At 39.0% G+C, this 12,206-nt stretch overlaps 1 protein-coding gene across 3 annotated transcripts in view; it reads right to left on the bottom strand.

Moving 5' to 3' along the window:
* The window catches only part of LOC137168611 (myosin heavy chain, fast skeletal muscle), a 47,400-nt gene that overhangs the window by 16,530 nt on the left and 18,664 nt on the right, over positions 1 to 12,206 (bottom strand). Inside the window, exon 36 of one of the 3 annotated variants that reach the window (XM_067571304.1) lies at positions 6,427 to 6,544. The exons of 1 other annotated variant lie outside the window; for it this stretch is intronic. In XM_067571304.1, coding sequence (XP_067427405.1) covers positions 6,461 to 6,544 — 84 coding nt within the window. In that variant the 3' untranslated portion in view covers positions 6,427 to 6,460. Of the gene's footprint in view, positions 1 to 6,426; positions 6,545 to 7,234; positions 7,458 to 12,206 lie in introns of those variants that run through there. One more of the 3 variants, XM_067571305.1, reaches the window with a different exon arrangement.

Here is a 12,206-nt window from a genome sequence, read left to right as displayed (position 1 = left end):
TTTAGGTTAGGTTCAGCTTTGGTTTCTTTAAAATAGTTTTGTTCAGTCATGGAGTAACAGGTCAAATCAGCAGGGTTTTAATTGCTGAAAGTATGGAAACCTGATCACTGTACTCTCAAAAATGTTAAAGAATATTTGTTAAATATTGTTCAAAAATTAAATCATTGTTCTTAGTCATGTAAATAATCATTAAGACAGTTATCAGGACTTGATCAGCTCTCCAAGGTGCTGATCCTGCTGCTGGCAGCAGCTAGGGGCTATCCAGAGTTATTTCCTTCTTTAGTTTAATCATTGTTTTCACCTTATTTATTCCCTCATATGCTCCTCATGTCCTCATGTATTGATGCAGCAGGAAAGTCGATCTGTGTCTGATCCATTATTGTCTGTCTGTTTAAATACCTACGTGTATTGCCATGATTTGGTCAAATAATTAGACAGTTTTATCCGTCATTACTGCGGTTAGTTAATTCTGATAAATATTATGACTAAGCATTATTATTAAAAACATGTTAATGTACACAATGTTAATGTACACAATAATAATCTTTCACACTGCAATCCTTTTATTTGTAATGTTTTGAATGTGCTGCTGTACATGTCCTGTATGTGTAACAAGCAGAGTGTATGTTGTGCACCTGCCTGTGAAGCCACATATTACGGTCTTGACAATGCGCCCTTAAAATAACAGTGAAACACTGCGCCATTGACTTAAGACCAGGTTTTTGTTGGTCAATAGCGCAATCGCTTTCTGCTGCCTCAAGATAGCAATATGCCAAAAATGCACCTGACCACACCTCATTTTAAGACCAACACACCCATGGGCACTCTGATGGGCGCAAGTGTATTTGCTATTTAAACAACGTGGGCGCTGGACGGGAAAATGACAACTGTGTCGGTCTTAAACTAACAAAGACACTTTGCGCTGGGTGTAAGATAGGGCCCTAATTGTGTGGACCCTGGCAAGGTAGGGGGGGCCCCGCCTGTAAAACTTTTTTTTTTTTTTTTTACTACAACGTAGGGTTCAGGTCATGATATTGTCTGTATTTTTAACATAAAAATAAAACAAATATTTAGATATTTAAATAATAATAACGAATAAAATAATAATGTACAACTATTTAAAATAAAATAAAAACTTTCCTGGTCCATAGTTAGTAAGGATAGGAAGTAAGGAAGTAAGTTTTGTGGAGGTTGGGATAGTGGATGGATGTGTAGCAATTCCAACATTTATGTATACACATATAACATGTATACACAGTTGATACAATTTGTATTGCTCTGTATTGAAATGTTTTGTTAGAAAAAATGAATTGCTTATAAAAGTGAAAAGCTTGTTCTTTCCTCACAGTACAGTTCTGTAAGTAATACAAATATGTTATTCGGCAAAGCACAAATAATGTTTTTTTTTACAAACATTTATTTTATGCAAATATTATTAGTGTTCGGGAAGAAAGAAAAATACCAGCGTGCAGGTTGGTTACATCTATCTCAGTCTCTCTCCTCTGCTCTGCTGTTACGTCTATCAGCGGGTCTCAACGAGGGGTGTCACATCGACTTGCTGCATGACGCACATTTCCTTATTTGGACATCACTCTCGGAGTTGGGGTTGTTCTCCAGAGACAAAGCTGACCTACTGACACATGCAAAGTGCTCCCGAGGAACTGTCCATAACCTGTTGTTTCCCTTCTCCTTTTCCACAAAGGTTTTAAAAAATAGGCAGTAAATGAAAAGTGCAAAGCAAGAATCACCTTTGAAGTTCTTTTTCTAACTTCATTCGGTGTTTCACTATAGGAATTGCTTCTGGTGTAACCACTACAGAAGCTCCAATGACACCACATCTGTCTATGACAGGCAGGTCGAACTGTGGGAAGGCCCCGCCCACCCTTTATATTACGGTCGGCCACCCTGACCGGATCATTCTCGCTTTTTTCCCATGTGTAAAAATTACTTAAGCTCCCTCAATGCATACAGATGAGTTGGATGCTTGCTCAACAGCTAAAAGACATCCCGTCAAAGTAATACATCACCTAGTGCGTTACCAGCAGCGACTCTTGACTGGGCTGGTAAGCTTTATAGCAAAGTGAATTTAGCTTTAATTGGAATAGCGACCATGTCGTGGTGAGCCATTCCAACAGACTACCGTGTATTTGCTTAATACGTAGTAGTAAGCAGTAGCTTCGGGCTAACACATCATGCGACCCTGGTCAGGTCGGCTAACATTAGTTTGTTGGCTGACTGGACTCCTGGAACATAGCTATTGCGTTGTGGCGGGCTGTCCTCCACACAGCACAGTTGTAGCTAGGTTAACACCTGCCACAGCAGGTGCTCCCTCAATAGCCTAATGTGTTATGACGAGCCTTGTTTTATTATCTGTCTAGGCCTACACCTAGATCCTCGTTTTCTCACTTCCAGTCTACATGTTTGCGCCTGCAACCCCCGGCATAGAGTCCGAGCCAAAGGAGGCAGGAGGTACATCCCGCCCGTGCCCTGCATTATGCCGAGCATTCATTTCGAGACCCACACCCACTATGCATAGTGTGCATGGGTGCTAAACACGCCCAGGCCTCAATTGCTGACCCCGAGGGCTGCGCACACTGCGCCTTGATGCCTGAGAAAATTCTGGAGAGGAGACTGAGAGTTGCAGTGGCTGATGTTAATCAGGGGGGCTCATCGGACATGCCTCCACTGTTTGAGGGTCTCATTGGGCCGGGGGAGGGGACGTTGCGGACAGCGAGGCCGGTTCTGACATCCTCAACCTGGATGAGATGGAGGGAGGGCAGGACGAATCCACCTTCCCGACTCAACAATCCAGACCCTCCAGCTCAGCCGAAGCGCCTCCCTTGGTCGCTAACAATTTGTACAAGCTTTGCAAATGTGCCGCAGCCAAGTTAAACATACAGTGGCCAGCGGCCCAGGAAACAGAGGGGATAGAGAGGGACTTGTATGATGGAAAACGGTTCCCCCCAGCCCAACCTCCGGCTAAACAGCTGCTCCCAGTGGTCCCAGCCTACATGAAAGAAATGAGACGGTTTTGGTCTGGTCCTTATAAAAGCAAGCTTGCCACACAGGGCTACTCCAAGCTAGAGGTGCATGGCATGAGTGACCTGGGGCTGGCCGAACCCCCAGCAGTGGAGCCTTCGGTGGCATACCACCTCCACCCGAACTGCCGAGATGGAGCAAGATGGAGCACGTTTCTGCAGGCATCTGTCAGAGTATGTACAAATATGCAGCTCAGTCTGTCTGCTCCCTTAACACTGTCACGCTGCTGTGAGCTTATCAGGCTGAGATTTTGGAGGACATGGGCCAACAGCTGGATTCAGGGGTCCCAAATCCAGGACTTTGACCTCCTCCTGCACTCCTCTCACGAAGCCGTGCAGGGCATCATGGGCCTGGCAGAAAGAGCACTATGGCTGAACCTGTCTGGGTGAGAGGATGCCCAGAAAGCTGAAGTGATAGACACCGCGTATGACCCCACCAAGGGTCTCTTTGGCCCAGCTCTCGAGAAAATAAGGGAATCCAGTGCCCTCAGAAAGCAGGAAGGTGAGGCTTTTGACTTGTGCCTGCCTCGCAAGCAGACACCATGGGGCATGGCTACATCATGGTCACCTGTTTAAGGGTGTTCTGGTTAAGGACATTTGTGCTGCGGCAAGTTGGGCTACGCCACGCACATTTGTGAGATTCTACAGGTTCGATGTCTCAGGTCCAGCCTTAGCCCATGCAGTACTGGAGACGGGGTTTTCAGGGACTGTCTAGTGGGATCTCAGACTGGGTCAGGGAATCATATGTCTTCAGGAGATTATGCAATCCAGGAGTGGGCCATATCTCCCATAGTGAAACACCGAATGAAGTTAGAAAAAGAACATTGGGTTAATTAATGTAATCCCTGGTTCTTTGATAACAGAGTGAGGTGTTTCACCAACACTTCCCTCCTTGCATAGACGAGGGAAGAAACCAACACAGAATGACCTGGTCAGGGTGGTTGACCGTAATATAAAGGGTGGGCGGGGCCTTCCCACGGATCGACCTGTCTGTCATAGACCGACATGGTGTCATTTGGAGCTTCCGTAGTGGTCACTCCAGAAGCGTTTGCCATGGTGAAACACCTCACTCTGTTATCAAAGAACCAGGGATTACATTAAATAACCCAACGTTCTCCTCTACACGTTACATGCTGTGCTGTCTCTGTGTTCTGGGTGTATAAATAAGTAGAGGTCTATCTGCATGATGGCAATGCAACTGGTTTAGCTCAGTAGTCAGCGCAGTCATCCATGATCTGGGAGACTCAAGTTTGAGACCCTGTGTGGGGACCTCCTTAGTAAGATAATTTATTAATAAATACTTATTTTAACATGCTAAAATTAAAAGCGTACTAAAAACAAAAACTGATTTTTATGCCTATTTCCAGTTTTATTTGAATACAAATACAAATATAAATAATTTTGTTGCCTCAACAAACATAGATACAAATACAAGTACTGGATTCTCTGCACATCCCTACTATCCACAATCAGGCCAAATATACTGTATATATTCACAGTTTGTACAAAACTGTATTTATTACCGACCTGGACCACAGCTGACCTGATCATGGAGCTGACCTGATCATAACAGTGTGTCTCAAATACTGCAGCAATACCAGTGTCTGGCTTCACACCATCCTTTCTTGACACTTTCTCAAACCTAAATGTAGGCTTACAGGGAGCTATACTTTCAAAAGCAATACCGCTTTAACAAAAGCTAGATTAATTCTAAACTCTATAAAAACCTCTCAAGGAATTATTCTTGCACTATAATACAAGTCTCAACTTTACACTTGTATGCTCAGTACACCCAAACAATAGTGGAAAATCAATCAACTCCGCTAAATCCTCTCATATGTCTCCATGTTGCTAGCTGGCCAACAGATCTGGGAAGTACTGAGCTTTCCAACAATTTTGAGATTCTGATACCTCTAGTTATTCAGTTTTGTGCACCTTTATATGTTTCAGGCACAGTTCAGACTAAGGCTTTTTAGCTCAACTGGAAGTAGTTAATGTTTTTTTTGTTTTTTTTTTGTGTGTGAAATTTTAAATGTTGCAACACACTGAGCATTCAGCATTCAGCTGCGCAGTGGATTTGAGTGGTTTGAGAAGTCTCTCTCAGCCACTGTCTCTTGTGAGGGAACATAACACCTTACAGCTACCTTTCAATCCCACTGGAAGTGAGTGTACTCAAAAGATATATTTGGTGAAGGTGGAGTATGACTTTAAGTAAAATCTTGAATGCAAGACAAAATGTATTTTTACACTATGCTGCTTAGTTAATTTAAGGATCTGAATCAGTCTTTGCTGGCAAGTCACTGCTGTTCAGTCATATAGTATCTCATATAAAACAACTTGATTCTACATAGTCAAAGGGTGACCAGTGAATGATTCTGATACTGCACCACAAGACCTTACAACATGGCTAACTGCTGTACTTAGTTGCATCACTGTCTAGGAGTAACTGTTTCAAACAAGAAAAAAAGATAGAATTCAGGATAGTAATATTCATATTTTATGAACTTTGTTAAAAGGTCTTAAGTCGATGATGACCCTTACTCAGCAGAATCAGCCTAAAAATAGAGGGGAAAAATACATAAGCAATAGCAAAAGTTCAAATTTATGAAACAAACTACTTCATAAGTTATCTTCTCTCAATGTGGAAGTATGTAATCACTTGAGTACCCTAAAATGGGATATTGATTTACAATATCAACAGTGAAAGTGCACAGCATCAAATCAATCTCTTGGCTTCTAATTTCAACAATGGATATTATAACCATGCAAACAATCTATAACAAATTAACCTTTGCATGATCACAGCTCTTGGCTCTCAGCTTGTTGACCTGGGACTCAGTGATGTCAGCGTGCTCCTGAGCTGAACCTGGACAAGTGAATGTTGGTCTGCTCCTCCTATAAAGGGTGAAGGCAGTAATATTCAGTTACATGACAAATTATATCATTATTGATTAAACTGATGATTGGTCACATCAATTTATTTGACTCACAGCCTCTTCAGCCTGTCTCTTGTAAGCCTTGACTTTGAGCTGCAGCTTATCCATCAGAACCTGAAGTCTGGCTACATTCTTCTTGTCCTCCTCAGTCTACACAGATAAAGGCTTATAAGTGATGAAGAATAGAGAATTAAGAGATATTAAGGTTGTTTTTTATTAAAATAGGACATACCTGTTAGGTCAGCTCCTTCACTCTTCTTTCATATTTGCAGACTCCTTAAACAGTATCAGCTCCATGTCTCTGCTCGGCGTCAACTTCAGCTTCAACCTCATACACCTAAAAAGTGATAATAAATGATACATCAGTTTTATATACAAAGATCACAGTCAATCGAAATAAACTCAATTTATTTCACACATTGAAAGTGTGATGCACTTCATGGTGAGGTTCTCAGCCTCATCCAGACGGTGCTGCAGGTCCTTGACTCAGACCTCCAAGTTCTTCTTCATCCTCTCAAGATGAGAACTGGCCTCCTGTTCCTTCTTCAGCTCCTCAGCCATCATGGCAGCCTGAAATGATGAGAAGTTTTCTCATTCAAATTAAAGTTATAATGAGCTTCCCATATTATAAGTGTATGGCCGTATACAAAATTTAACTATTCATAAAATTTAAGAGTTAGAGGTGTAAACTCACATCAGTGGTAGCCTTTTTGGCTTTCTCCTCAGCATTTCTTGATTCCTGAACAGTGTCGTCCACTTCACCCTGAACCTGCACAAGTTCAGCCTCCAGCTTCTTCTTGGTGTTCAGAAGACTGGTGTGCTGAATATAAAAAAGTCCCATTTAATTTGATTTGTTATGTATAACAAAGCTGGTATGTATACTCTAGTCATTCTGTAGAAAGACATTTTGAATCATTGAACATAAAACTGAGAGTGTAACGGGTATAGAATGGACCCAATAGCAGTACAAATGACACCGGTATAAATTTTACAGTCCTTATTCCACACAATGTCAAGACAATAGTAGCACGGTCAGAGAAACATAGTTCTGGTGAGTATGGCTCCACCGGGAATCGAACCCCGATCTTCCACTCCCAAGGCAGACAAACCACAGCACTGGCAACAGTCCAACAGTTCTTAGGCAGGCTAGATCGGTGACGAAGAGGGAAAGACGCAACACTGCACAAGAACAGTCTCTAGCTGTCCCTGGACATTCCTCAGTTGTTTCTGGGCTTCAGCAGACTGCCTGTTGGCATGGCTCAGGTAAATCTCCATCTCATTCAGGTCTCCCTCCATCTTCTTCTTGACTCTCAGGGCATCATTCCTGCTCCTGACCTCAGCATCAAGAGTGCTCTGCATGGAGTCAGTCACCCTCTGGCTGTTCCTCTTGATCTGTTCCATCTCCTCGTCCTTTTCTGCAATCTTTCTGGTTAAACTCAAGCTGAACATAGAAAATCTTGGCTTCTTCATGCTCCAGTGTGCCCTAAAGGAAAAAGTTGAACATGTACCTAAAGATTTCCAGTCTTTCACAGAAAAATTAAAGAAAAAATCAAATGAATACATGCCATTACATAAATGCTTTTGTATTTTATCCAATAAGTTGTTTAATATCGTAATTTAGATTTTAACCTCTGCTTCCTCTGGTGCTGACTGAATTTTAGTCTTTTCGGTCTCCACAGTCTTCTTGGCTTCCTCCAGCTCATGGATGCTCTTTCCAGTCTCACCAATCTGTTCAGTCAGGCTCACTCTGGCCTGCAAGGTCTCATACAAGAGATGTTTAATGTTCATGGCACCGGGCTGGGAGGTAAGGTGGTAACCTTGGATGGGTAACAACAGCTGTCCACATTATTTTCCAATTAGAGTTCATTCTGACACCAAGTGTCCTTGTGTCTCCCCTCCCTGGTGGCATGACCTGAGCAACTCTATAAGAAGTGATTGTTTTCGTATTTGTGCTAAGTTTTTGGTGTGATTGTATTCATATATACACTGTGCCAAAGGCTTCTCTGATACCAGATATTTGTTTTCAATAAACTTCATATATTCAAGAAGGCATCAACTGCAGCCTGTGGAGTCTCTTCAAAGTATTATTCAACAATTATTCAACAAGTACAAGATTTTCCATGTAAACACCCATAACACAGAGAAAGCACAGTGTGTAGAGAAGAACTTCAATGGCGATTCTTGGTTTGGACCTTTCATTTACTGCCTATTTTTTACATTGTAACTTTGTAACCTCCTATATATTCATTAAGCCCATCTAAGTATATATATGAATAAACTTAAATATATAAGTACACTATAACCTGCATCATCATGACATGTGAATAAGAGCGTTCTCTTATTCACATGTCATGATGATGCAGTTCTTCTAACATGGCACACAGAGGCTGTAAATGCAAATTATTCAAATCTACAGGAACAAATGTTAATAAACTTCTTTCATAATATGTTGAGGATGAGTGAAAGAGAGTCCAGCCATTGAACAGACACTTGTCACTCTCTGGATAAGAATGTCTGCTAAATGCCCTGAAAGTAAATACAGAAGACAGGTGGAATGAATTGCCTGGTGTATAAATTGCTGCATCTTTTACATCTAACTAGGTGTGTCAAACTCCTCAGTAACATTTCACAACTAGTGTGAAAGCAAGCTTCAGTTTCCTGTACAAGGACCTTCTCTTACTCGGTCTAGTTCAACATACAGGGGAAAAGTCTGGGGGCATCTGGTGGACCGGTGGAGGGACATAGAGCCAGTCTGGAACAGAACTATGACATATGTTTCATTTTCTAGATATATAATTAACACTTTACAAAGTTGTATTACAATACAAATATAATTTCAGTACATTATATTATTTAATTAAAAAACACAGTATAAACCCATCTAAATATTTATAGATTTTGGATTTAATTGGATAGGCAGTCTAATGATGTATATCAAAATACACCAGATACAGAGTCAAATTAATTATACTTAAAAATGTAAAATGTTATTACATTACATTTATTAGATATTATTTATATTACATTTACATCCACATTGTCCTAAATCCTTCATTCTAATACAACTTAACTTATAACTTTTAACTCAATCTCAAACTCAAAATTAATATAATTGTACACCAGATTGAAAATTACTGCCAGTAACAGATGACAATATTATGAGGCTGACATATTTTGGAACTTGATTGTGTTTATAAATACTAAGTAAACCAGTTATATCCACAGTGTACCCAGGAGTAAATTTCAAAAGTGCACTGAGTTGCTTGTGGGTTTTATTTCAGTAAATCTAGAGGTTGAAATATTTCAAGTTGACACAGTTTATGATATGCATGATAGCCACTTGTGTCTTATTCATCTTGATATCACAGCCAGTAATTAGTTTTAAACTTGGGGAAGCACTGAAATGTCACTAGTGTATAGTTGCAGCAGGACATAAATCTCAGATATCTGAAATAAAACTCAGACAGATGGTCTTTCCATGAATGCTGAACAGGTATTATATGTCTCCTGAGCATAGACTTTAAAAAGGATTGCCAACTTAACTGCCAATTTAACACCAGAAATAAGTTCCTCACAAACGTCATTGATGTTTTGCTGTGAGGAATAAAAATGATTCAGTTTTCAAGTGAAAGAGGTTAATATTTTGACATGCCTTAAAGAAAAAGTTTGGGATCATCTCCAGAATTAGCTTTTATTTCCAAGTTTTACACAGATTATTGTTATTATCATTATTATTATTGTTGTTGTTGTTATTAATATTATTATTATTATTATTGTTGTTGTGGTTGTTGTTGTTGTTGTTGTTGTTATTATTATTATTATTATTTGCCATCTTATAAGCAGATCATGAGGTATAGCCACAGTCAAAAATAAGTTCCGCTAAGGGAGGGAGTGTGATAAGTGATTCACATTTGGCATAGAGAGATGGATATATTTTTAGGACACATTTAGATGTGCTGTTAACATCATATCTCAAGTTTAAAGGTATTTATCTTCATACAGCCGGTCGACTTTTACCTCAATTATTGGTGAGATAAGAAAGGATGAGGTAATAGAGGCCATCAAACAGTTAAATGTTGGGAAAATCCCCGGTCCTGATGGCCTTCCCACTGAGTTTTATCAGTTGTATATTGATGAAGTCATAAACCTGCTTACTTCCATGTATAATGAAGGTCAGTACAGTGGCTTTAAGGGGGACTCTTTTTACGACGGTGTTCTTTGCTTATTGTATAAAAAAGGTGATGAATCTAATATAGAAAATTATAGACATCTTACCATAAATACTATATAATATAAATACTGACAATAAAATATTTGCTAAGATAATTATGAATAGATTTATGATATATGTTAGAGGAAATTATAGATAAAGAACAAACGTGAAATTAAAGGACAGGTAATGTGGGACAACCTTAGTATTTTATGAGAAACCTTACACAAACCTGAAGCAATAAAAAGGTTTTTATATTATTGGTCTTGATAAAAATAATAATAATAAAAAAAAGCATTTGACTACATTTCCTGAGATTATCTCTGGGCTGTGATGAAAGCATATGGCTTTTCTGGTGGCTTTATTCACTTGGTAAGATGTCTGTACTTTAAATGAAAAAATTGTGTATATGTCAATGGGTTTTTAACTGAGGCTTTTGAAGTGGAGAGAGGTGTGAAGCAGGGCTGTCCATTGAGCACAGCTCTTTGTATTTTAGCTATCAGCCATCTAATTAAGCATATAAACAATGACATTTTGCTGAAACATGTGTAGGTCATGCACACAAAGTCACTGCTGTTGCTTACACTGACGATATTACCATCATTATAAAAAAAACAGTCAAAGATGAAAATGCTTCTGGAGCAAAACTAAATTACAACAAAACAGAAAGAGTTTGGATCGGAGTGGAGAGTGTCAGACAAACGTTAATATTGAAGTCAAACAAGAAATTGAATACTCGGTTTGAACATTTGTAACAGTGAATGTAGTGAAAGAAACTGGGAGAAAAAAATGTGTGAAATTAAAGAAGAGGTACAGAAATGGGAAAACAAAGACACTTATTATGAAACAAGAGTAAATATTGTCAAAACCTTCATCCTATCCAAGTTCCTTTTTCTAGTGAATATTTTTTCTCCACCCAACAAAATATCCCAACTTAAAAAAACAGTGTGCCAACCTAATCTGCAGAACAACCAGGGAAGTCACTTAAAGGGAATAAAAGTATAAAAGCAAAGAATATGGTGGTTTGGGTGCTGTAGAGCTTGGTGAGAGATTAAAAATTGTCTTTATAAAAACATATCTGCTTCCATCACCAGAAATGCTCTCTGTTAAAAAAAGAAGAGGCAGGGCAAGACATGGCCCTTATTATAAATTATTATATGGCGATTTTATTACACAGTTCAAACATTTACAAATAGACTGGCATGGTTTACCCAGCAAAATGATTCACAATAAAATAAGCTATTTATTTATTTTTATATATATAGTTATAAATATGTGTGATTAATTAATTATAAAAATTTAACTTGAAAGCACAGAAGTGACAAAAAATCTAAAAAATAAGAATCTGTTAGAAAGCAATAGGGATGTCCAGTGGCTGATATCGCCGCACTGCTTGATTTGGTCTGAATACTAAAAATAATGACAAATTGGGATGGGACAGACTGGATTGCTTTGAACTTGTATAAACTAGTGGTGTGTGAGTGTAAATTGTTTTATCTCACCAAATACAAGCATTAGTGCATTAACGTAGGCCTGTCAAATATACATGAAACACATTCTTTGTGTTTAATTGCGCTTAATGCTTTCCAACATTAGGATTTATGTCACTATTAGAATTTTATTCAAACTCCAGTAAGCTCTATCTTATAATCCTTCTGTCACTCTGCTAGTAAAATATTTGATTGCAGTACAGTATATTATACAAACAAACAAAATACAACGTTCTGCTTCGTATTTTGTTCATTTGAATTACTTGGTGTATGTATTTTTAATTGAAATGAATATTTTAATTCTGTGTAGGGTAAAAATACTTAATATGTGTATTAGATGTGCTGTGAGGGAGATATCATGTTGTATTAGCGGCATGTGCAATTTATTTGATGACTGTACACATTTGCAGTTAGGGTAAGGTTTTACAGCATGGTCAAAAATAGAAAGGCATTTGCAAGGCTGGCCATATGTGTCGCTAAGCAAACTGATGTAGAGACTACTGGAGTACATATAAGGTGGTACATAAGGTGT

This window comes from Thunnus thynnus, chromosome 17 (assembly GCF_963924715.1).
Source record: "Thunnus thynnus chromosome 17, fThuThy2.1, whole genome shotgun sequence".
NCBI lineage: Eukaryota > Metazoa > Chordata > Actinopteri > Scombriformes > Scombridae > Thunnus > Thunnus thynnus.
The sequence above is the reverse complement of the archived record's forward strand: the minus strand, read 5'-3'. Positions and strand labels throughout refer to the sequence as shown.